Source organism: Channa argus, chromosome 1 (assembly GCF_033026475.1).
Source record: "Channa argus isolate prfri chromosome 1, Channa argus male v1.0, whole genome shotgun sequence".
NCBI lineage: Eukaryota > Metazoa > Chordata > Actinopteri > Anabantiformes > Channidae > Channa > Channa argus.
In genome coordinates this window covers 1,329,754-1,353,355 of record NC_090197.1, presented here as the reverse complement: position 1 = coordinate 1,353,355, position 23,602 = coordinate 1,329,754, and the positions used below count along the sequence as shown (strand labels likewise).

The 23,602-nt window shown below is 40.5% G+C and overlaps 2 protein-coding genes and 1 gene segment (V, D, J or C); 2 read left to right on the top strand and 1 right to left on the bottom strand.

Moving 5' to 3' along the window:
- Positions 1-9,004: 9,004 nt before the first annotated feature.
- LOC137102096 (Ig kappa-b4 chain C region-like) lies at positions 9,005-10,523 on the top strand. The segment is given in 3 exon segments: positions 9,005-9,013; positions 9,336-9,372; positions 10,072-10,523. Coding segments are annotated over 3 exon segments (375 nt in total).
- A 2,687-nt stretch (positions 10,524-13,210) lies between these two features.
- On the bottom strand, positions 13,211-20,378 carry LOC137099451 (oocyte zinc finger protein XlCOF6-like). The gene is made up of 2 exons (XM_067476313.1): positions 19,081-20,378; positions 13,211-17,123 (listed from the first exon to the last, which is right to left on the bottom strand). The coding sequence occupies exons 1-2, from the start codon at positions 19,259-19,261 to the stop codon at positions 16,180-16,182; spliced, it is 1,125 nt and encodes a 374-aa protein (XP_067332414.1). The 5' UTR covers positions 19,262-20,378; the 3' UTR covers positions 13,211-16,179.
- A 147-nt stretch (positions 20,379-20,525) lies between these two features.
- Positions 20,526-23,314, top strand: LOC137099457 (zinc finger protein 771-like). The gene is made up of 2 exons (XM_067476325.1): positions 20,526-21,022; positions 21,806-23,314. Exons 1-2 carry the CDS (start codon positions 20,851-20,853, stop codon positions 22,720-22,722), a joined length of 1,089 nt encoding a protein of 362 aa, XP_067332426.1. The 5' UTR covers positions 20,526-20,850; the 3' UTR covers positions 22,723-23,314.
- The last annotated feature ends 288 nt before the right edge of the window (positions 23,315-23,602 follow it).

Sequence of the window (23,602 nt, the reverse complement as noted above, 5' to 3'; positions counted from 1 at the left end):
CTTACACAACATCTCCTTCATCTTCAACACACGGTCCTTTCAGCAGCTGATCTGGAGACATGGACACAAGTGAACTCAAGTAGGAGGTGTAAAGTTAAACTTGGAAAAAGTAATGTTGACCTAAAACAGGATAAATAAATCACAAAACTACAAAAAAAGGGGGAAATATATTGATAATAGTAATTGAGAGAAGGAGCGGTTGCTAAGCAATGTTATAGGAAGTGGAGGCAACTACGTGAACACAGTTTCAGGGTGAGATGCAGAGAAACGTGTGCAGCGTAGGTGATCCAGCTGCAGCAGAGTGCAGACGCTGACTGTGAGATAAGCGTTGTAGGGTGAATTTAATTTAGCCTGTACCATGAGTGTTTGATTAAAAGCTTCATAATGTTGGTGGCAATAATATGTGACTTTTTTTCTTTTCATTTTCTATTTGTGAGGATATCAGCCTGTTTCTATCCTGCTCTGAAGCTGCTTTGAACCAGTTCTGAGTTGTCTCTGCACCTCCTGTAGTTGGCTTATGCCGTTTTCAGGTTTGGCCAGTTGTTGAAGCAGAAACCCCAGAAAACAGACAGCCGCCACAGTCTTTTAAGGAGAGAAGCCTCAGAGTGTCTCTCACTGTGCCACTGAACAGAGCATGAGACCAAATGATGGCATAAAGACAGAAGTCCTCAGTAATATTTCAGCCTGCATACAAAGATCTGCTGAGGAGCACAGAGCTGGACCCAAGGTTCTGGACTCTGTCATCCTGAGGTTTCAGAAGAAGGTGAATTGTGTCCAGCAAAATCAGATAGAGATTTCAATAGCTTTCCTGTTTTTGGGTGTGTGCGTTAGAAATATATCAGCATTAGATTGTGTTTGTGTTTAGAGGCACAGTGGGGCCCTTATCTGCTTATTAAGGTCAACGCCAGCTGTTTAAAGACCACAGCAGAGAAGAGACAGCAGTAACCTGGTTCCTGGAAATCCTCGTATACAGTACATGCAGCAAAGAGTAACCTGATGTCTCCTTCAGTTTGGCCTTAATCTGGAAGCCTTACACATACATTTGAACTGTATAGTGACATAAAATGCAGCTTTCTGACTTGTCTTTTGTGTGTTGCAGCAGAGTTACACTGCAGGTGGACAGACAGAAAAGACACATGGAGCTCATTCAGAACAGTGTGAATTTAAGAAATCCACAGAGGAAAGTGACTTTGTGTTAGTTACATTTTCTGTCTGACCTGAAGTGGACTATGTTTTTAAAATTAGGCGGCATCGCCCCGTTAACCCATTAATGATCTTTACATTTATTCTTTCACTCGGCTGTGTGTTCCTGTCTGCAGCCTGCTGTTACGCACATACACAGTTGGAGAAAGCCAATTAGAAACCTGGTGACACGTATACATGGCAAAGAAATCAGTGTCAGAAATATATCTGGGGAAACTAAGTTTCTCTAATCCCCCACCCCAATTTCAGAAATCAGCTTTCTCGTTTACATGACACTTAAGAAAGCAGCTTTCCAGAGAAAGCCGACTGTAACCTGGTTACTTAAGTCCATCTAAACACATTCATTGTCCCACACACTGAGGAGAGGGGGCTGAGCTGGAAGCAACAGAACCTGATATCAAAAGGACGGTGCCTGAAGATCTTCTAGAGGATTCTGTCTCTACAGAGCCAGAACAGTCGAGTCAGAGGGGTCGAGAGGGAGATTGAAGGAGGAGGCCATGATCCCACTCAGTAGCTGCCCTCTGAAGTGGTGCAGAGAAAACTGATCTCAATATCCTTTGGTTTCTCCACCTCTGTTCCCAGTGAGCGTGTCCAACTGCTGGAGACATAGTTGAATACATGTTTAAACTGTTGAAAAAGAACATGAAAGACCGTTTCATAGACTGAGCTGTGTAGTTGGAACCATCTCTTAGCTCTTTATCGTGACTGAATAAAATCTTGTCCAGTCTCTGTTTGAACTTTAAGTGTTGAGTGAGGATAACTTTGATTAGAGTTTCACTTATTGTTTAAATGGAAAAAATAAGAGGAAAGAACTTTGTACTATTAGTTTTGTTACTTAAACTGTTTTTGTGGAGTCGAACACTGGTTAAGATTTTCTGAATATTCAAAATGGAGGAAGTATTAAGAAAATTTAATTTAACTTTTGATCAGATAAAGAAAAAAAGGACATTGTGGTTTGTCCTCCTGTTGACCTTAAAATATTCTTGGATGCTGAGCCCCAATCTGCTCTTGAACTTCATATTAAACATGTACATAGTGGAGAAACAAATGAATGTTTGCTTTATACTTATGATTCTCTTTGGAGACACAGTGAATGATGTGTAGAGACTTAAACCATTAACTGGTGTTTGTGCACATTCAGTGAACTGTATCAGTCTCTGCAGTAGCTTCCAGCTGCAGCATCAGTTCAGTTTCTGTTCAGTCTGACTGAGGGAGGTTTTTGTACGATGCTTTTTCACTGTGTGAACACCCACTGACTGTTGATGCTGTGGCCACTCTGACAGTAATAAACTGCTGCATCTTCAGTCTGGACTCCACTGATGGTCAGAGTGAAGTCAGAGTCTGATCCACTGCCTGAAAAACGATCTGGAATCCCTGAGTCTTGCAGACTAACAAAGTATATGAGGCGTTTAGGTGTTTCTCCATCTTTCTGTTGGTACCAGGCTAAACAATGATAAGGGTTCTCAATATGCACATCCTGACTGGTTTTACATGAGATGGTTGTGGTTCCTCCCAGAGCAGAGCTCACTGCTCCAGGCTGAGTCACTGTGACCTGACCTCTGGACTCTGAGGACACAGAGACAAAAACAGAAAGCAGAATCATGGTTTTGTGGGCTTCATTTCAGAGGGACGGATGTTGATAGAGGAGAGGAGTTGGATTCTTTGGACTTTACCTGTGAAGCAGCAGCAGAGGAGAGTCCAGATGAGGACGGAGATCAGAGTCATGTTTTTGATGAGGAGGATTTCTGTGTCTTCTGTTGTCATAAAGGACAGCTGTCAGTCATCCAGTGTTCAACTCTCAGGACTATAAACTCTCCCAGATCACTGGAGCATGGTGCTGCTGATGCAAAGTGGCTCTATGGAAATGATGGGACTGACTCCAACAGGGACTTGGATCAATCTGATCAGGCTGTTTATTTATGGATCATTCAGTTTATTAAAGTACTGATTAGTTTCTTATCTTTTTCATTCAAATTAACATAATTTTAATAAAGACTTAAAGACAACATAGATTATTTTCAAATATAAAATCTAAACCTTCAGAAAATATGTGACATTATGTTTATGGTCATTTTCACATCAGCTGACAAAATGTGACAATGACTTTCCAGAAGTGTTAAGTTAGTTTGAGTCATGTCTCTCTATAGTCTGAGGTTTTAATCCAAAGTTCAATGCTGGAAACATGCAGACTGCTGTCAACTGTACTTTTGTCAACTTAAGCTAAGTCCTCCTTATACTGTTTTATTTCATATTATAATTGTAGACATTACTGCATCATTGTAGCTGATTTAGTTGCTAATACCATTGCAGAAACTGTTTATTTCCTCACACAGACATTTAAATGTATTGTTAAGTTCAAACTATTGTTACACTGACATTTTAATTTCAGCAATTTATAAATATTAGGTTTCTGAAAATGTTCTTTCCAACTTAATACTCTGGAACTAGTTTTACTTTTTATCTTTAGTCCTGAAACCATCTGTTTTCATGGTTCATCAGTGATGCCTCTCTGTTGCCATGGTTACTATGTTTGAAGAGGAAGTAAAGCACTGAAAACCATTTTCATCTAAACTCCCAGTGTCTCTACACTTGGTTTCTCTTTCTCTGCAGTGGGTCGACTCGTCCCCACCCTGACTGTGCTGCCCCCCTCCAGTGAGAAGCTGCAGCAGGGGGAGGTCACACTCATGAGTCTGGCAAACATGTGCTTCCCCTCAGACTGGAGTCTGTCCTGGATGGTGGACAGCAGCAGCAGCAGCTTAGACATGTACTGCACTGTAAGAAGAATGTTTTCGCACTTTTGGTTAAAACTTATTTCTCTTCACAGTTTAGTTTTTATAAAGTGCATTAGTGAATTGTTTTGATCTGGAAGTGTTGCTGGCAGTTTGATCTTTTCAGTTTACCCTCTGAAGGAGCAAGGATTGGAATGTGCATCTCATCTATCAGTGTCATAATCTGGGGGATGTGAAGCTCGGCCTCAAATACCCCCTCATCACTTGGTACATGGAAAAGTGTATAATTGGCTCTTCATCGTGATCTTACAACACATTTCTGCAGATTTCTTGACAGTGCTGTCATGCTGCCTAAGTGATTTAACACAACTCGTATTCTGCACGATAGCTATTTGCTTCACAAGTGGAGCTGGAGCCTCACGGTCAACTCCTTGTTAAAGTAACATTTAACTCTCAGGCCATAAACTCAGAGGAGCTCTGTGCCAGCAGGCAATTGCTTGGGGTCCCAGGCCTTTGGGGGCCCCAACTTAAACTATGTACAGCACTGACTGTGTGCAAAGTTTGTAATGACGCTAACAGTCACAGACTGTGCATTTTCAGCATAATGGTTTTATGATGCATACATTTTGGTTTGGACCCCAACAGACTCTTGGATCACCACTGCATAAACTCCTCCACTAAGGTGCATAGTTTCATGAATGTACATTGTGTCATTTGTACAATTTGCTTCCATTTCTGATTTGTAAACTCAGGTGAATGTTGGTACGACTTAAAGCCTGGAGAGAGTTTTACACAACTCTACATTTTTTTCTCACTACTTCCACAGCTGACTTTACAGACTTCCACATCTCTTTCTCATTTAATTTAGATTTGTTAAATACCTGAATTAATCTAATAAGTGTGCATGTTGTTTCTCTGCCTTTATTTGCATTGGTCATTTGAGCAGGTTTTCACAAATACCACCAACTAACTGTACCTGCAAGTGAGGAGCAAACAAGCTTTAACCACAGAGGACAGAGAGACTCCACAACAAAAAACTCATGTGGTGAAAACACAATAAAACTGATTTAAAGCATTTTATGCATTTCTACATTAATAATAATGAAATATACAGAACATCACAGTATTTACCATAAAATGAAATAATTTGTCCAAACTTCAACTGAAAGACTGTCCAGGTGTCCTGTGTTTGCTCTCATTAACAGTGTTTAGTAAAAAGCTTTAGAATAATTTTGTGTGGAAACATGGATCAAGTAGAACAGAAAAGAAGAGTGACAGAGAGAAGGAGGATGTGTGGAGGACAAAGGAGAGGAGAATAAAATGTGATGTTGATGAGAACTTGTGGTCAGATGCAGTGGACAGCAGTAGACTCAGAGACATCATCATTGTGCTGCCGGCGTGTCAGTGGCTCTGAAAGGCCTGGACAGACCCTGATCAACACTGGTCTCTTAACAGCTGGGAGACAGAGGCAGGACACGTATGCAAACACACACAGTCACTCAGCTGGAAGTGTCCTCAGCGGATCAGGGGGCTTCCCATCAGTCCAACATTGTTTTAAATATTTACATGTTTAAATACATAGTATATAAAAACATTTGGTAGTAGACTGATGCACTGATGTGGACATTTGAATCTTGTGTAGTTTTTAAGTCAATATTTGTGAAGTAAAGATACAAATACCAAATGTGAGGGTCTCAGCTACAACAAACTCCATCAGAAGTTTTGGATGTGGGCAGAGACAGAAAACATGGAAGTCATCAACAGTTACAGTTGGACAGATTTCTTTGTCTCATGTCCAAGTGGTAACATCTGTAAGTAGAACAGAGATGGTTTCATCCTGCACTTAAACAACGTCTGCTTCATCTTCAACACACGGTCCATTCAGCAGCTGATCTGGAGACACGGACACATGATTCTCATCAGCACAGTTTGACCTGTCCTCATGGAACTTCTTAATGTTGGGGCCACTGTGCACAACAAGTCAGAGGACGTGGACTCTGAACAGTTGAATGACAACTGGTGACTCCATCTACTGATTGACACCATGAAAGCTTCTGTTCAGCCTCTGGCCTCTACTGTTGTTCCTTGTTTCTCCTCATACAGGTACAGGTACAGGTAAGTGGTGGGCGGGGCCAATAACTCTCAGACCCTGGGTTTTAAACACATCTATGATCTTACTCTAACACTATCATCAGTGGTTTCCTTAACTAAACCAGACACAGGACTTAGGCCAAAGACCCAAGTTCAGTTTCTGACAGTCTGGTATTTTATACACCCACCATCCTCCCCAACAACCTCCTGGCAGCTCCCTCTCCCTTAAATAAAGTACTGCTCCATTCATTTAAGACATACAGTATGTTGCATCACAATGTATTGATTAAGTCATTACATTCACTAGAAAAACGTAATCGCATTAGCACTTTAAATGGTAAATGGTAAATAGTCGCTTATATATTCAATTCAATTCAATTCAACTTTATTTATATAGCGCCAATTCACAACAAAGTCATCTCAGGGCACTTTACAGAATAAAGTCAAGATTATAAAGATGTATAAAGAGAACCCAACAATTCCCCCTTGAACAAGCCATAGGCAACAGTGGAGAGGAAAAACTCCCTTTAACGGAAGAAACCTCCAGCAGAACCAGGCTCAGGGTGGACGGCCATCTGCCTCAACCGGTTGGGGTGAGTGGAAAGGGGAGAGAGAAAAGAACAGAGCAAGAAAAAGCAACAACAAAACATCGGGCAGATTGGTAGGACCAGTAGCTTCACGCTGGAAGACACAGCTTCAAACCCCAGAGTTAATGACACAGAGTTAATGACATACAGTGGTGACAATTGCGGGATGAGAGGAGAGGAGAGATGGTCAAGAGGAGGAAAGGAGCTCAGTGCATTGGGGGGTGGGTCCCCCAGCAGTCTAAGCCTATGGCAGCATAACTATAACTAACTATATGCTTTATTAAAAAGGAAGGTTTTAAGCCTAGACTTAAAAGTAGAGAGGGTGTCTGCTTCCCGAATCTGAACTGGGAGCTGGTTCCACAAGAGAGGAGCTTGATAGCTAAAGGCTCTACCTCCCATTCTACTTTTGGAAATTCTGGGAACCACAAGTAGGCCTGCATTCTGAGAGCGAAGTGGTCTACTGGGATGATATGGTGCTATGAGGTCTTCTATATATGATGGAGCCTGACCATTCAGAGCTTTATATGTAAGAAGCAGGGTTTTAAATTCTATTCTACATTTAATGGGAAGCCAATGAAGAGAAGCTAGTGAAGGTGAAATATGATCTCTCTTGCTAGTTCCAGTCAGCACTCTTGCTGCAGCATTTTGGATTAATTGCAGGCTCTTTAGTTACTGGGGCATCCTGAAAGTAGGGAATTACAGTAGTCCAACCTAGAAGTAACAAATGCATGGACCAGTTTATAATATAGCGATTTTATCCAAAGCACTTTACAATGTTGCTTCCCATTCACCCATTCACACACACACTCACATACCGATGGCGGTGGCTGCCATGCAAAGTGCTCACCTGACCCACCGGAAGCAACTTGGGGTTCAGTGTCTTGCCCAAGGACACTTCGTCTTGTAGCCAGGAGCAGGGATTGTACCACTGACCCCGTGGTCCATGGTCAACTGCCTTACCAACTGAGCTACAGCCGCCCCTTTAGTTGTATATGAAGTTTTTAGGAGACTGTGTTGATGCGAGAGAAAATGTGTGATTGTACAGTTTGTTATGGTGATTTTTGTTATTTAAATGTACAAATGAAATCACTGATCTTTGACTTTTTATAATCCAAACTGATTCTGAATTTAGTTTATATGTTAAGTGTGTGTGTGTGTGTGCGTGTGTGTGTGTGTGTGTGTGTGTGTGTGTGTGTGTGTGTGTGTGTGTGTGTGTGTGTGTGTGTGTGTGTGTTTGTGTGTCCTCAGTGAACTGTATCAGTCTCTGCAGTAGCTTCCAGCTGCAGCATCAGTTCAGTTTCTGTTCAGTCTGACTGAGGGAGGTTTTTGTACGACGAGTTTTCACTGTGTGAACACAAGCTCACTGTTGATGCTGTGGCCACTCTGACAGTAATAAACTGCTGCATCTTCAGTCTGGACTCCACTGATGGTCAGAGTGAAGTCAGAGTCTGATCCACTGCCTGAAAAACGATCTGGAATCCCTGAGTCTCGAGTGGTGGCAGCATAAATAAGTAGCTTAGGACGTTCTCCATCTTTCTGTTGGTACCAGGATAAAAGGATCCCAGCAAGCACATCTTGACTGGTTTTACAACTGATGGAGACAGTCTCCCCAACAGCAGATCTCAGTGCTCCAGGCTGAGTCACTGTGACCTGACCTCTGGACTCTGAGGACACAGAGACAAAAACAGAAAGCAGCATCATGGTTTTGTGGGCTTCATTTCAGAGGGACGGATGTTGATAGAGGAGAGGAGTTGGATTCTCTGGACTTTACCTGTGAAGCAGCAGCAGAGGAGAGTCCAGATGAGGACGGAGATCAGAGTCATGTTTTTGATGAGGAGGATTTCTGTGTCTTCTGTTGTCATGAAGGACAGCTGTCAGTCATCCAGTGTTCAACTCTCAGGACTATAAACTCTCCCAGATCACTGGAGCATGGTGCTGCTGATGCAAAGTGGCTCTATGGAAATGATGGGACTGACTCCAACAGGGACTTGGATCAATCTGATCAGGCTGATTATAAACTGATCAATCAGTTTATTATTATTGTTTTCGCTATTTATTATCTATTTATTGTTTTGGACTTTTGTCAAAACATAATTTTATTATTTAAATTATCAAAAATTCAATTGTGTATTTATTTGAAAATTATCATATGTAGTAAAGCAATTAATTAGAAATTTCCTATATTGTTAATTATTGATGTATAATCAAACACATTTTGAGGTTATTTTAACTTTTCATATCAGCTGAGACATGTTTAAAACCAACAACTGCTTTTGTTGAGTTTGTTTGTTCCAAAGTCAGAGAGTTGTGTCTCTGTACAGTCAGAGGTTTTTGTACGACGCCTCAGTCACTTTGTATCACTGTGGTACACGTTCGGTGGAGGAACCAGACTGGATGTTGGAAGTAAGTCAAATGTTTAAAAACTCTTATATTTCAGGAGCTTTTTTCCTTGTTCTTCAGTTTTCTAGGTCAAATTGTTGTTTTCATGTTACTTTACAATATGTAAAGAAATATTTTATACAAAGAGACAACGCTGTTTTAGCAACTGGAATCTAAAAACTGGTTGTGATAAATATCAAATATTAAACCATTAAATGTGACTTTAATGTTAAAGTTACATGTTGAGATGTTGCAGTTTTAGTTCAGTTGGACAAAGTCAGAGAGTCATGTCTCTGTACAGTCAGAGGTTTTTGTACGACGCCTCAGTCGCTTTGTATCACTGTAGTGGACTTTTGGTGGAGGAACCAGACTGGATGTTGGAAGTAAGTTTCTGATCAAATCTTGTGAAGTCGTGTTTTAACTAGTTGCAGCAGGTGAAATGATCTGGTTTTCTTTGGAACAGCTTCAGTATTTGTTTTTATTCCCCACCTTCATCATGGAGGTGAACTCAGAGCAGTTTTACTAAACGTATCTTTCCATGTTCCTGTCAGGGTCAAAGTTCAACTACTTTAATCCACCACATTGAAAACTGCCTTCTGATTTTTAAATGTGACTTGTTTCCACTAAATTCTAACAGAGTAACGATAAATTGTGATATTTGAAAATTGGGAAAAATCTCTCCTGACTTTATTGGATTTCTTGTTATTTGTTGCTGTAGATTTGAAATCATTTGATGTGTTTGATTGGGACTGAAATCCACATGAAGAACATTTGATTGTTGTCACATGGTGTTTTTCTATCTCGATGTTTCCACTACATATTTGAAACTAATGTAGAGTTAAAATTTGGATCAAACTGTTTTATGGGATATATTTCAGGTCAAACTGTCTGATGTTTGTCTCTGTCTTGATCTGCATGAGAGGTTTCTTAAAGGGTAGTGAAACAATGTGTGAGTCAGTGACTGTTGGAGCAGAACAACCATCTGACAGAAACTCCTTCAAGGACAAAATCCACTCTCACACAGTAAAGGTGTCCAACTGTGTGGTCTCTGTCCTCTAACTGACTGGTGTGTCCTACTGTAGGTGATGTCCGTCCTACCCTGACTGTGCTGCCCCCCTCCAGTGAGGAACTGGGGAAGGACAAAGTCACGCTCATGTGTCTGGCCAACAAGGGCTTCCCCTCAGACTGGACTCTGTCCTGGAAGGTGGACGGCAGTAGCAGCGGCAGCAGCTGGGAGGAGACCAGGAGTCCCGGGGTGCTAGAGACGGACGGACGCTACAGCTGGAGCAGCACCCTGAGGATCCCTGCAAATGAGTGGACGAATGCAGGCTCTGTGACCTGTGAGGCCAAACAGGGCTCCCAGTCTCCAGTCATAGAGACACTGAGGAGAGACCAGTGTCCCCAGTCCTGACATGTGTTCCAGGGACTCTGCTACTGATGTCACTCTGCTCCCTCTCTCTATATCTGTCTTTGTCTCTTATTTTTGTTGCTTGTTGTAACTTTGATTCAGTCCAATAAAAACCTGCTGATCCAGTCTGTAGTTTTCATGTCTGGTGATGGAAAATAGACTCATGTTTCAAGAAACGTTGTTGTTGGAACATCGTAGGAGAATTGGTAACTGCATGTGTGTTATTAACAAACTCTGCTGTTGGTAGAAACTATTTTGGTTTTAATAAACCGTAAATCTGCAAATGCGAAGAATTTATTACATGAGAAATATAAATTAGAATATAATTAAGAGCATTCTATCAGTATCCACTGTGTGTAGGTACTGATAGAATGTATTTATACATATTATATATAATTGATATGGTTTCTTTTAACTAGTTCTATATTTATGAATATGAATTTTTCATAATAATTAGCAAATAATCATGCAGTCTTCTGTTTTACAGTAGCCGTCTCAAAGTATCATTTTTATATTATACTTAACTTTAAAGCAAAAAATGTTTCTTTGTAAAATGACCTTTTATGTTGTTAATATATAAATGAACTTTAAAACTCTATCTTTTCTAAAACCTGTCTGTTATGAATGAGCAGTGATGTCTTTCTGTTTCCATGGTTACTGAGCTCATATATGGAAGTGAAACTTCTAAAGCCAGTTTCATAAAATCTGAAAACCGGCAGAACCAGCAGCCTCCTGTGCTGCAGTTATGAGAGAAGGAGTTTAGTTTACTTCACATGAACAGGAACATGAACAGTATTAATCTGTTTTTCTGCAGTGGGTCAAGTCCACCTTAAGCGTGGTTCCCTGTCATCTGGAGAGAAGCTGGTGAATGAGCATAATAATGAGGGAGGAGGGTCATTGCGTTGAGTTGATGACTTAATATTTAAGAATGATTAATATGAGTCAGAAACATACAGTATTGAATGGCTGTGTGTCTCTGTATGTGTGCATGCATCAGTCCTGTGAGCGTATCCTGCGTTTTCAATAATGACGGCTGGGATTAGCTACAGCAACCTGCAGCCAGAGACGAGAGAAGCAGGCTGGCGATGGATAAATGGATGGAACACAAGTTAAGGTGATTTTGTTTTCTATAGACATTCAGAAAACGATTTCCAACCTTAGTTATGTCATGATCTGGCCCACTTCCTGTTCTGGACTTTTATTTTTTATCCCGTTCCTTCACTTCCTGTCTCCAGTTCATTTCCCCAGCTTTACCACTCATCAATGTTCACAATTGTTTTCACCCGTTCCCCTGCCGTTTTAAACCCAGCTCTCCCTTCTGTTCCTTGTCAGATCATCGTCTTTGTTTCACACTGGTTATCCATGCAATGTCTCCTGGCTCCTCTGTCTCATGGTTTTTTGGACTCCTGTCTCTGTTACCTGTTTCTTTGGTCTGAGGTTTGATTTGATGGTCATTCTGTGTCTCAGTCGTTTCCTGTGTGTTCTCCTTATACTTATGAGTATTATGTTTTTCAATGTGGGTTTGTCTAGTGTGTTACCTTCATGTTTAGCTCTCAGTGTTTCTTTCCCGGTGTTGTTGTCTTAGTTGTCGCTAGCTCCCTCATTTTCTCCTTGGTTAATTAGCCTCATCCTGGTTGGTTTTAAGTTCAGTTCACCTAGAGATACTTAGTTCCTATAGCCCTGGTTTATGTTTCTGTGTTTGTATGGTGTTCACGCCCCAAAATAGTGGCAGTTTGTCGTCCTTGTAGGAGAGAATTTATACTAGTAGTTAGCAGCCAGGCAGCTCAGAGCGTTTCCATCTTCCAGACGTCTTCCAAACTTTTCCCTATACTGTCCTGATACTACAAATACATTCACAATAAGCACACAGCCCAACTCTTTGACACCAAACATGTTTTGTTTGTATAAAATGAATGAAAAATGTGGGTTCAGTGTTTACTGTGAAGTCCATGTTGACACTGCTCAACTGATCAGATGTTGCCTCCACTGTGGTCATGAAGGGATGGACGTGATCACAGCAAAACACAGGTCCTGTATGCGGTGGCATTTAAATGATGCTCAGTAGGTACAAAGTGTCCCAGTGAGCCAAGAAAACATCCCAAACCCCATTTAACCACTGGCAGCCTGGACTGTTGATGCAAGGCAAGATGGATCCATGCTTTCATGTTGGTCATGCCCAATTGTGACCAACCATGTGAATGTAACAGCTGACATGTTGTTTTCACTGATGCTCTTCTGTCCACCTCAGTTAGAACTAGCAGTTGACTTACTTTCATCTTGAAGCAGTCCAGCCATTCTCCTCTGACCTCTGACATCAACTTGACATTGTCAACCAGAGAACTGCTGCTCACTGGATAATTCCTTTTTTTTTTTTTTTTAGACCTTTCTGTGAACCCTAGAGATGGTTGTGAGGGAAAATCTAAATCCAGTTTCTGAAATATGTCATTATACTGTCAGAATACTCTGCACTTTGGGTGACTTAGGAATCCTCACCACATACTGTTGTTTTGATGATTTGATCTGCTTTTGTATGTTTAATGCCAATACCCTAAAGCCTAAACACACATTTCTACACTGTGTAATGAACACGTAATTCTCTCATATGAACCCATAGCTACAGTTAACTTGTTTTGGATTTTCAAACATATGAGACAACAGGAGTATGTGAGGGAGAAAACGTGGAGGTGGAGATGTTAGAGGATGGAGAGCGTAACAGTGATGCTGGCTGACAACAAGCTGTAAGAGTCAATCAATATGCAACACAGAAAGGTGAAGTTAAGCACATTAATTGTAGTAATGTTCATTTAAACAACTTTTGCCATTTGTTTCACAGGCAACTAAAGGAAAAACAGGCAGTAATTCAAAAACGAAGATCACAGAAGCTTCCAGCTGCCAACACAAACCACTTCAGAGTTTTTACAGTGTCTGTGGGAATGCTGTGTCTTCTGATTGTGACTGGGATCATTTTTATTCTATAAACACATTTCTTATTACATATGGGGGAGACCTGCCTGCTTGTTTCTTGCTTTTACTGGATATTTTAGATTCTGTGATGCTTGAGTTCAGTGCAGTTTGAGGACCAAATAGAAAAGGAGACAGCAGTGACATTTAATCATCCTCTTGTCCCAAGATGCTCTGTTACACTTGTGGAAACATTTACAAAATTGGTCTGATTACTACTTTCGGACTGAAAGCTCCACGTACCTATTCCATCAACATTTCATGCTAATGAACTGGACAAAGTGGCCATTTACTGTATGATGACTTGGGAATGAGAACATGAACATGTGCAACGGATTTACAAACCAGCAGTCGAACAACATAGAAAAACGTTTGTGCAGTTTGAGCAGAGTCAGCAACTTTGATTGGAGTGAATGGATGATATCTCTAGGTCGTCAGACTAATATCCAAAATCCCAACACAAGCTTCTGATCTGACTCCAAAGCCCCGTAAAAATATTCACATATCACAAAAATAATCACATATTTGAGCTTGAACTGTGAACAGTGCTCTTTAAAAGACTGTAGATGATGTTACCTTGCACTAAACACTCTGAGCATGTTTTGTCTTCTGACCAGAAGAGGGAGCCACAGATAAGGTCGGGACAGTGCCGATAGAGGCATTGCTGAACTGTTCAGCAGTGGGAGAGTAAGACTTTGTACAGACTGTGTTTTAACACAGCGTAGTGCAGTGAAACACTACAGGTGGCTGCATGCAGGGGATAGACACATTCAAAACTTCTGAAATTGATCATCAGCAGTCTGGGATGAGGTTGAAGTAACGACAAACTTTCAAACCTATTGAATGTATGTGCTGCATTCAAATCACAAGTGTATAAAATAAGGTTTAAAAAACAAAAACTTCATGCCTATTATATCCAGGCTGAACTCCATTCCATTAACATCCAGAGGAGACAGCCTAGAAGCATTATACATGTCCCACAGGTTGGCAGATCCCAGGGAACGGTAAAAGCAGACCAACAGTGCATATTTTGATATTAGGAACTTTATCTGTGAGGAAAAACGTTCCTCTGAATTCACTGAGGAGAGATAGAGAAGAAACTTGTGAGTTATAAATAAGCTTCACAGTGTCAGTTATTTCTTTAACTCCCAGCAACAGTCTAATTTCATTTGCACAATGAAAATTACACATTTTGCACAAACTAATGTCCAGACAGCTGATTACATTTCCTGTGGCAGAAACTGCTTCAGTTGTGTTTCTATATGTATGTACATGTACATGTTCAGACGGAAAATGTGTTTACATATACACATTTTATTTCTTTATATAATAACTAGAACTTTTTAGAGTGACTTGTTTCTCACTGTATTTTGAAGATTTTCCAATTCTAATGCATAGATCATATAGTAGTCTCCATATTTCATTTGTAAAATGATAACAACACAGACATACGTCAGTGTTTGTGGTTTGTCCTGCTGCTATTCCCTTGAGACTGAACACAGCACAAGCATGAAAAGATGTGGATGTAGTTTGTGGACACTGTGCTCATATTCCAAAGCACTTTTACCACTTTGATCAAGTTCCTGTAACTGTGTAACCAAGTATCAGGTGTCATCTGGTTCCAGTGGAGTTGAAATGTCTTTGTTCTCACCAAACAATCAAAGGAGGTGGTCACATTGTAGTGTTTCTTACAACAGTCAGCTGGTGCAAAATTCATACCAAGACATGTCTGATTTAACATGCAAAACATTCTAGATCCAATGAAGATTAGAATCACACTTCAATTGTCCTATGCTTGAATACAACAGAGAACATGGCCTCAAACATTTTAACTGCTTCAGATTTTTAGAGGCAGTTGGTTTCCTTGACCCTTAGAACCAGCTCTTTATAAAATGCACTGCAGCACAACTCCACCACCCACTATGACAGTTTCAACCTAAAACTGAGGAATTATAAACTTGCAAAAGTAGATGGTAGAGCTGCTGTATCGGATGACAGATTGTACAGTTATGATCATAGGATCATCCTGTGGCATCAGAAGTAAGCACACGTTGATGTCAGTCATTTTTCCAGACATGCAAAAACCAACCAGTATTCTAGAATCACAGTGATTGGCTGACAAGCTGAATTAGCTGTTCTTTTAATGATGATGTAATCGTTTGAATTGTTTCAACCAACATTTGGAAACACTATGATCCCTCTCAAATATGAATTAGTCCATTAGTCCATTACTCTTACTGTTGTTCAGTGGTGCCAATTTCTGATAAATTTGCAATTTATGAAAGAAGGTAGTCATGAACAACAAATGCATTAATATCTGAACAGTTTCCTTCTTTGAGTGGTTTGTAATTCAGGCATTATACAGTAGGCTGCTATGAGAGTGGGATTTAGTCTATACAACAGTCCAATATTAGGTGTTGGCTTCAGTTGCAGTTATAAATAACCACAGCACTGCCAGCAAGGCCAAAATACATTTAGGGATATTTGAAAACATTTAGAAAACTGTATTGTTTTTTAAATCAGAAATCCCAGACTTTGAGTTCTTAAAGTTCTTAAACAATTAGCATCACAATAAAATAAATTAAAACTTTAAACAGTGAAATAGTTTTCAGTCGATCATATTAACAACCAAGCTGTGCTGAGAAGAATCACATGTTAAGAACGATGCTGCTCTACCTGCTCTTTTCATATTTAATCCATATGTCCATGTTGAAAAGGCAGTGAAAGTGTTGTTTAGTAGCTGCTGGCATCCTTCTACTCGTTATCTCAATCCAACACAGTCGCCACACCACAGACCAAGCACTCGCAGGCTCTGTGGATCCTAAGCATCTGTGGCATAAACGCACCTATGGTTCCTGATCAGAGACGGCCTGTCGAATCGTTTACCACAAACGCTGCAGTTGAACGGTTTCTCGCCTGTGTGGACGGTCATGTGTTGAGTCACAGAGCCTTTCTGTGTAAATCTTTTTCCGCACATGGAGCAACTATACGGTTTCTCTCCGGTGTGAATTCGCATGTGTTGGTGCAACGTCCCTCGCTGAGTAAAGCTGGCCTTGCAGATGGTGCAGGTGAAAGGTCTCTCTGCTGTGTGGATTCTCACATGTGTCACCATATTTGAATTCTGCCTGAATCTTTTCCCACACATGGGGCAAACAAACGGTTTCTCCCCGGTATGACATGTCATGTGGGTCTTAAGATTTCCTTTGCTGGCGAATGTTTTACCACAATCAGCGCAGCTAAAGGACTTTTTCACACTATTACTTATTGAGTCACTTACATTGACATCAGAATTTCTCAGAACATTTAAATATGAAGCAAGATAAGATCCCCTGGTCTCTGCGCAGTCATTAGTCTCTGCAGACACATGTTCACTATAATGGGAAATGTCATGATCTCTATTAGGTTCTAAATGTCTATATGGAAGCAGGTTTTTGGCTAGTTCTGATCCTCTGTGGCTGTCTCCATTAGATGCTGCTTCTGGAAGCTCTGCCTCGCTCTTCTTTGCAGTTAGACATTGATGAAGCTCTGAGGACTCAGATTTCTCATCATTTTCACTCTTCACAGTAGCAGGAAAGAAAGAAAACTCTGTGATGCCTGTTGTTTCTCTCAGCTTTTGTGATCGTTCTTCTTCCTGACTGCTCCACGGTTCCTTCTGCTCCTCTTTAATGTGTGACATCTCTGGTTGGTCCACATGTTCCAGGTTGGTGTTCCAGTCATGCTGCTGAGAGAAAACCTCTGCTTCACCTACCAACATCTGCTGGGTGTCTGCAAGAAACAACAACTAATTAATACTAACTATATCACCATTTTTTGTTTAGAAAACAAAGGCAATTGTGTTTTTTTGTTTTATTTTTGCTGTTTTCTTCTATGTGCCAACTGTTCATTATTATGATTATGCATACGTTTTACCCCCTTTTTTTGGTGTAGACAAATGAACAGTTTTGCTTGTTCTTTTTGTCACATCTCATGACATTTTTCTTAGGAAAACACACCAATGGGTCAGTGGTTCAGCCGAGACTGGTTTGTGTACAATTAGCTACAACAAAATGCACTTAGTGATGCAAATTCAAACTAATTTGTTACTTGTTGTTATTGTTTTGATTTTAAAAGTGAGAAAATGGACCCTGGTTATAAATATCTGCAGAATGGTGCAACATAGGCTATTACACGTTTATTGTGTGATAATTATTAAGCTCCTCTAATTTATTAATTTAAATATTCAGAATGTGATTTTTAAAGACTTAGTGTGAAACCATTTTGTTTTTCTCCACTCCCTTGTATTACTCCAACACACTGTAATAAAATTTATTCTGTATCTTAATTTAAATCCATCTGAGTCCTAAGCAAACTATAAGGCTATTCAGAAAATGTATTTTTGTTACATCTAAAAAATCTATCTCTCTATAGAATCTCCAAGCTCCAAAGTTAAGCTTGAAATGGATGCTAAACCCATGGAACAAAAAGAGCGGAGCTATGTCGAACGGATGGAAAAAAAATCAATTTGAAACTCTCACAAACAAAATGGCAGATAAAGGAGCTGTCGTTGACTGGATGAAAAACAGATATGGAAAACTTTAAAGCCAAAGCTGAAACCCATCAAAGTGAGTTACTAGTCCTGAAAAAATCTGTTGAGGATCTGCAAGAAAGAGTGAAGGAACGTTCACAACAGCAATAAACAAAGGTGGAATGTAAGGATAAAGGTATGAAAGAGAAGCCAGGGACAACACGACAGCTATCGTAATTGATCTGTTGTCCAAAATTGCACTGGGTCTGGCACGTGAAATGGATTAGATATTGTCCACAGGGTTGGAAAAAAGTAAGAAAACCGCATCAAGCAAATCCTCCTTCAGGTTATTAAAAGAACTGACAGAGGTCAGATATGCGCCCTAACAAAAAAGTTCATGTCTCTGAAATGATCCTGGGTGCACTAAAGCCTGTTCTGTTTCCTTCTATAGATGCAGATTCTCATGTACATAGATGACTAAAGTTAAAAAAAACAATCAGGGTTTCCTCTGTTTCTGTTGTGTATTGTGTACTTTGTGTATTGAGTACGGATGATGTTATTCGTGACATCATAAGCCTTTGATAGTTGCCTTTGATTGTTGCTTTTGATAGTTGCTTTTGTAGTTTACCTTTTAAGATTGTGTACAGGGTCAAGAGAACAATGCATAGCAAAGGTTTGGGGTCCGTCATCAGTTAAGATGAGAAGCAAATACAATAAATGTTCAATATTCGTCATACAACGATCTCCGGATAGCAACATTACTTTAGGAATCAAACATGCGAGAGTAAAAAGTTCATTGTTAATAGCAAAATATTTTTTATACAAATGTGTATTTTTAAAATCTCCAGTTTTTGAAGCCTTAAACAAAACGAACTTAACAAAATTCTCTAAGCCATGTTGACAATAAGTCCCTATTATAGTGTATCTAGTATTATAGTGTATTATAGTATAGTATTTATATTTATTTAGACATTTAATTTCTTTACATTTAATTTTCATTATTGTTTATGTATTTTAAATACAGTTATGATATCTACGCCTCCCAAAGAAGCAGTCATGTCTCAGAGTATTAATTCTTACTTGAAACGCTTGTTTGCACTGACGTTTTAAATAGAGAGAGAGAGAAAACACGTTACCGTAAATATGCAAATATGAGCGCACGGCTGTTTGTGGTCTTTTGAGCGCCGTAAACACAGCGGTACACGAACTTTGACAAACCTGCTCCGTGAAGGTCCACAGCGGAGTCCAGGTGCTCACGTAGTCGCTCTCTGTCCCCCTGTGAACGATAAAGGTGCTGCTCGTACTCAGCTATCGTCCGCTCAAACAGCTCGAATATCTCCTCGGCAGCCGCCGACAGTCGCTGGTTGACAAACGCTCTCAGCATTTGGACTTTGGACATTTTCACCAACTTTGTCTTCAGACTAGCTCCGGACAAACAGACGTCGTGGTCTCAGCTGCATCAGCCAGTCACACAAGCGCTGAATCCACCGCTTCAGTCAGTCAAGGTGCTCCGTAGTTTACCTGAAGTTCCAGATGACGCAAATAGGAAACGAACGAACCTTCAAGCATCGTCTGTCTTGCTGTAGCTAGTGTCTCTGTTCCATTAGTTTCATTTCTCGCCAGAGGTTCTTCTCACTGCCCCTCGATACACAAAAGGACCCGAACCTGTGTTTGAGAAAGGTGATTTAATAGGCGACTTTCCGGTGTAGCGTCGTCCTTGAACTTCAAAATAAAAGCTCACGAGGCTCTAGAAACCTTTTTTTTTTTGGCCTTTCAGTTTATCCCGTGAGTTCAGTGTCGCCACAGCGGATCATTGTCCGCATGTTGATTTGGCACAGTTTTTACGCCGGATGCCCTTCCTGACACAACCTCCCCAATTTCTACTGGGCTTGGACCAGCTCTGCACAGCTGGGGAGGGGAATGGGCTGTTAGGGGTTCAGTGTCTTGCCCAGAGACACTTCGACATATAGCCAGGGCCGGGGATCAAACCACTCACCTTGTGGTCCGTGGACAACTGCCTTTACCAACTGATCTAGCGAACTAATCTGTCAATAATTTCAACTTTTTATATTTAGCACATGTTCTGTGAAAACGCAACAGACATTACGTTATTTATTTATTTGTTTTCCACACGGTTTCCGGACATTACAAGAGCGCTAAGGGTTAAAAAAAAATCCACAATTTGCCACAAGATCCTTGCAAATTCTCCTCGTGGTCACGGTTTGGTACAGGGACTCTAAGCATCTTGGTTTATTTAGTTATTTGTGTTAAAGCGAAGTAAAGTGATTTGTCAAATTGCTTCAATATCTGTCTTGTGCATAAAGTACTTAAAATACAGAAAACATGAGGCAACACAAGGCAGTATTATTATTTCACCCCAGAAACATTGTAAGTGTCATCATTATAAAGATGTTGGTTATTCTGTTTAATCATGAACTGATGGTTTGCTGTATTAACAGGCCGTCATCATTTCCTAAAGGCTAAATTAATAGATCAATAAATTAGCATTAATAGATTTTTGTCATCATTGAAAACAACCCAGAGTTTAAGTCGCATCCTAGATGCCATTAGAAAACACTAGAAAACGGGCAAACGTTCATGTTCAAAAAAAAAAAAAATCCTACGTAACCTTTAATTTGAAGGTTAACCGGAAAGACTTTTGGCTACCGTGCCAACTTGTTTCAATATAAACAATATGGCGTCTATCTGTGGAAGAAGCTGTGTGTCATGAGCAAATGTTGTCCCTCTAAAAACATTAGCAGACGATTGAAAGACACATGAATTGCGTGGATAAGCTTTGTAGCGTGCTGACGTTTTTCTATTTGTTTTACCTCGGAATTATCTCAGACAGCCAACAAACCGTCAGTGAAGGACGTTAGCTTGGCTCGTTGGCATCGACGTTACTTAGCAACACATCTACCAGATACCAAACAGCGGTTTTAACGGGGCTCGTCTGTAGAAAACGCTGGCGTAGATGTTTGTGTGGAGATGTCTAAAGTCCAAAGCATGAGAGCTTTTGTCAACCAGAGACTAACTGCGGCCGCTGAGGAGATTTTCGGGTTGTTTGAAAGAACTATAGCGGAGTACGAAGTGGAGATTGACCGCCAGCGCAGACTGCTGCAGGACTCTGGGAGGACTGAGACCCACACGGATAAAACAGGTGAGATCATATGGTGATCAGTCTGCAGGGGGCGATACCGTACTGCAACGTGTTTCTGCTCATGACCAATAGGTATGTTATAAGAAGATGTTTTTAATTATTATTTAATTATTTACATTAAGACGAGAATGAAGACGTTTGAAGAAAACGATCCTGGGCTTCACAAAAACAGTTACATGGTCACAGACAATATGAGACGATAACCTTGACTGACTTGAAAAAGTGCAAACAAAAAGTTGTAACAATTTTATGATGCATTATGACATTTTCATACTGCACAGTCTGAAATATGTTACTTAACAGCAAAGTTGCAAACTTCATGTATATCTAGAAAAATTATCCTGCAGAACCAAGAACAAATGTTGGCAACAACAGTCCAGCCTTCTAATGAGGAATCATTATATCCTGGCCCTTTACATCCTGCTTAAACATCCCAGTCAGTGTGACAGTTCACATAAAGGATGCGTATCTAGTCTCAATTATTTAGTCTTACTGGTTTATAAGTGTCTCTTTAGTTAAATAAACACATCCCTTAGAAAACAGACTGTTCTTTTTACACGATAAATTAAAATGATTCAATAAAAAAAAAAAAATACTTCTTGAACAGAACCCAGACGGTTTAGCTTCAGCTTTCTAAGTAAGTAAGAACCGGCCCACTACTATCACTCATTGGTTTCTTCAAGTGCTGATGAATCAACCAATAATTGAGAGTCAGTATCAACTTAGAATATCAAATAAACATTTGTGTGAGGTAGATTTAGATAATGTGTTTTTATTTTACAGTGCTTCCCGCATATGTCAAGACGTTTACAGTGATTAAAGAAGTTCCACCGTATCAGCAGCAGCGTAGCAGCAGTGTGGAGCAGGAGGACCCAAAGCCACCACCAATTAAAGAGGAACAGGAGGAACCATGCACCGGTAAGGAGGGAGAGCAGCTTAAAGACCTGGAAAAAGCTGACATAAAGTTCCTGTTTACTTCTGTCCCTGTGAAGAGGGAAGAGCAAGATGAGGAGGAGAAACCTCAGGCTTTGCAGCTTCATCAGAGGCAAGCTGTGGAGGAGAGAGACGCACAGCATTTAAAAACAGAAGCTAATGGCAAAGTCCATGTGGGAGAAGCACCAGCCAGGAAATTTGATCCAGCCGCTAATAAGACGTCCTCTGAGACAGAAGACAGTGAGGATGGCAGCAGGGAACCACAATCAGGGTTTAGTGCTCTGAAAAACAAAGATGTTCCTGTGAGTGTTAACAGATGTAGAGCAGCTAATCAGTCCTTCAGCTGCTCTGGGTGTGGTAAAAGTTTTAGCAGTGAGGCCCACTTGCAGAGCCACATGAAAAGCCACACTGGAGAAAAAACATCTGCGTGTCCATTTTGTGGTAAGAAATTCACAAAGAACTCAAATTTGACCACGCACTTACGAGTTCATACAGGAGAGAAGCCGTTCACCTGCCCTGTTTGTAACACAAGTTTCAGTCTACGATGCACATTGGTGAATCACATGAGGGTCCATACTGGAGAGAAACCGTTCAGCTGCTCTGTTTGTAGTAAAAGGTTTTCTAAAAAGGCCAATTTGACCACACACATGGCCCTGCACAATGCGGAGAAGCCGTTCAAATGCAGCTTCTGTGACAGAAGGTTCACTTGGCACTCACAGATTAAAAACCACAAATGTCTCGTTGACCACAGAACCAGGGTCACATAAGAACATCTCAATCATGAGGAAAGCCACACTCTGGTGGAGCTGCTTCTCCACCACAGGAGCCATTTCAGGAGCCTTTTTCCAAGAGCTCACAAAGTTAACCTGGGTTTTGGCTCTAGGAGCCTGGATTTAGATTTTGTGGTCGAAGTTCGCTTACTGCAAAGGGAATGCAGCTACATGTTCTGCAAACACTGGTTGCTGGTGTGACCAAACTTTGCAGTTGTTGACAGATCAGCTTTATCCTGCCTGTGAAAAAAGTGTGACCATGGCTTTGGTGATATACATGTTCATTTTGATGGAGCAGTGACATCCTGCACCAGCTCTGTGACAAAAAACAATTAAATTTTTGTCCAAACTGCCTTTTAATGAGCTCAGCGTCAAGTGTGCAAGTCACGTGTTACAGCAGGAACAGCTCTCCACCCACAGAACCAGCATGTCATCTCCTGGCAGCTGTTCCACATTTGGGTGGGGATATGAGTGATTTCCTAAGTTAGTATTGTTGATAAATTGCTCCTAATCCAACTCCTAAAGGTAGCAGCAAAATTATGTCATTCAGAAATTTTGGCCTGTTAGGATTGTGAAAAGCCACACTGGAGACGTTAGGATCTTCCCTGTGGTTTCTTCTTAGGGACGCTAGGTGAACATTAGCCCAGGGTGTGGAATTCATTTTAAGGTGTATTGACAGAGCCTAGAACTTAAACATAACTGTACTTTGGGTATACACATGGGTGTATGAAGTAGGTAAAGATGGACAGACACAGCACATTTTTTATTTCATAAACTTGTTCTATGTATTTTGCATTATCTCACTCTACATGTGTTAATCTTCATGCACAGCCAGAATATACAAGTTTGAGTTCAGCTAGTGACTAAAAAGACTCAT

Bases quoted from the DNA above. Each gene is read 5' to 3' on its own strand.
- LOC137099457 (XM_067476325.1), top strand. From the start codon at position 20,851: ATGTCTAAAGTCCAAAGCATGAGAGCTTTTGTCAACCAGAGACTAACT. The intron at 21,023-21,805 runs GTGAGATCATAT...TTTATTTTACAG, and splicing joins GACCCACACGGATAAAACAG to TGCTTCCCGCATATGTCAAG.
- LOC137099451 (XM_067476313.1), bottom strand. From the start codon at position 19,261: ATGTCCAAAGTCCAAATGCTGAGAGCGTTTGTCAACCAGCGACTGTCG. The intron at 17,124-19,080 runs GTTTGTCAAAGT...TGTTTCTTGCAG, and splicing joins TGTGGACCTTCACGGAGCAG to ACACCCAGCAGATGTTGGTA.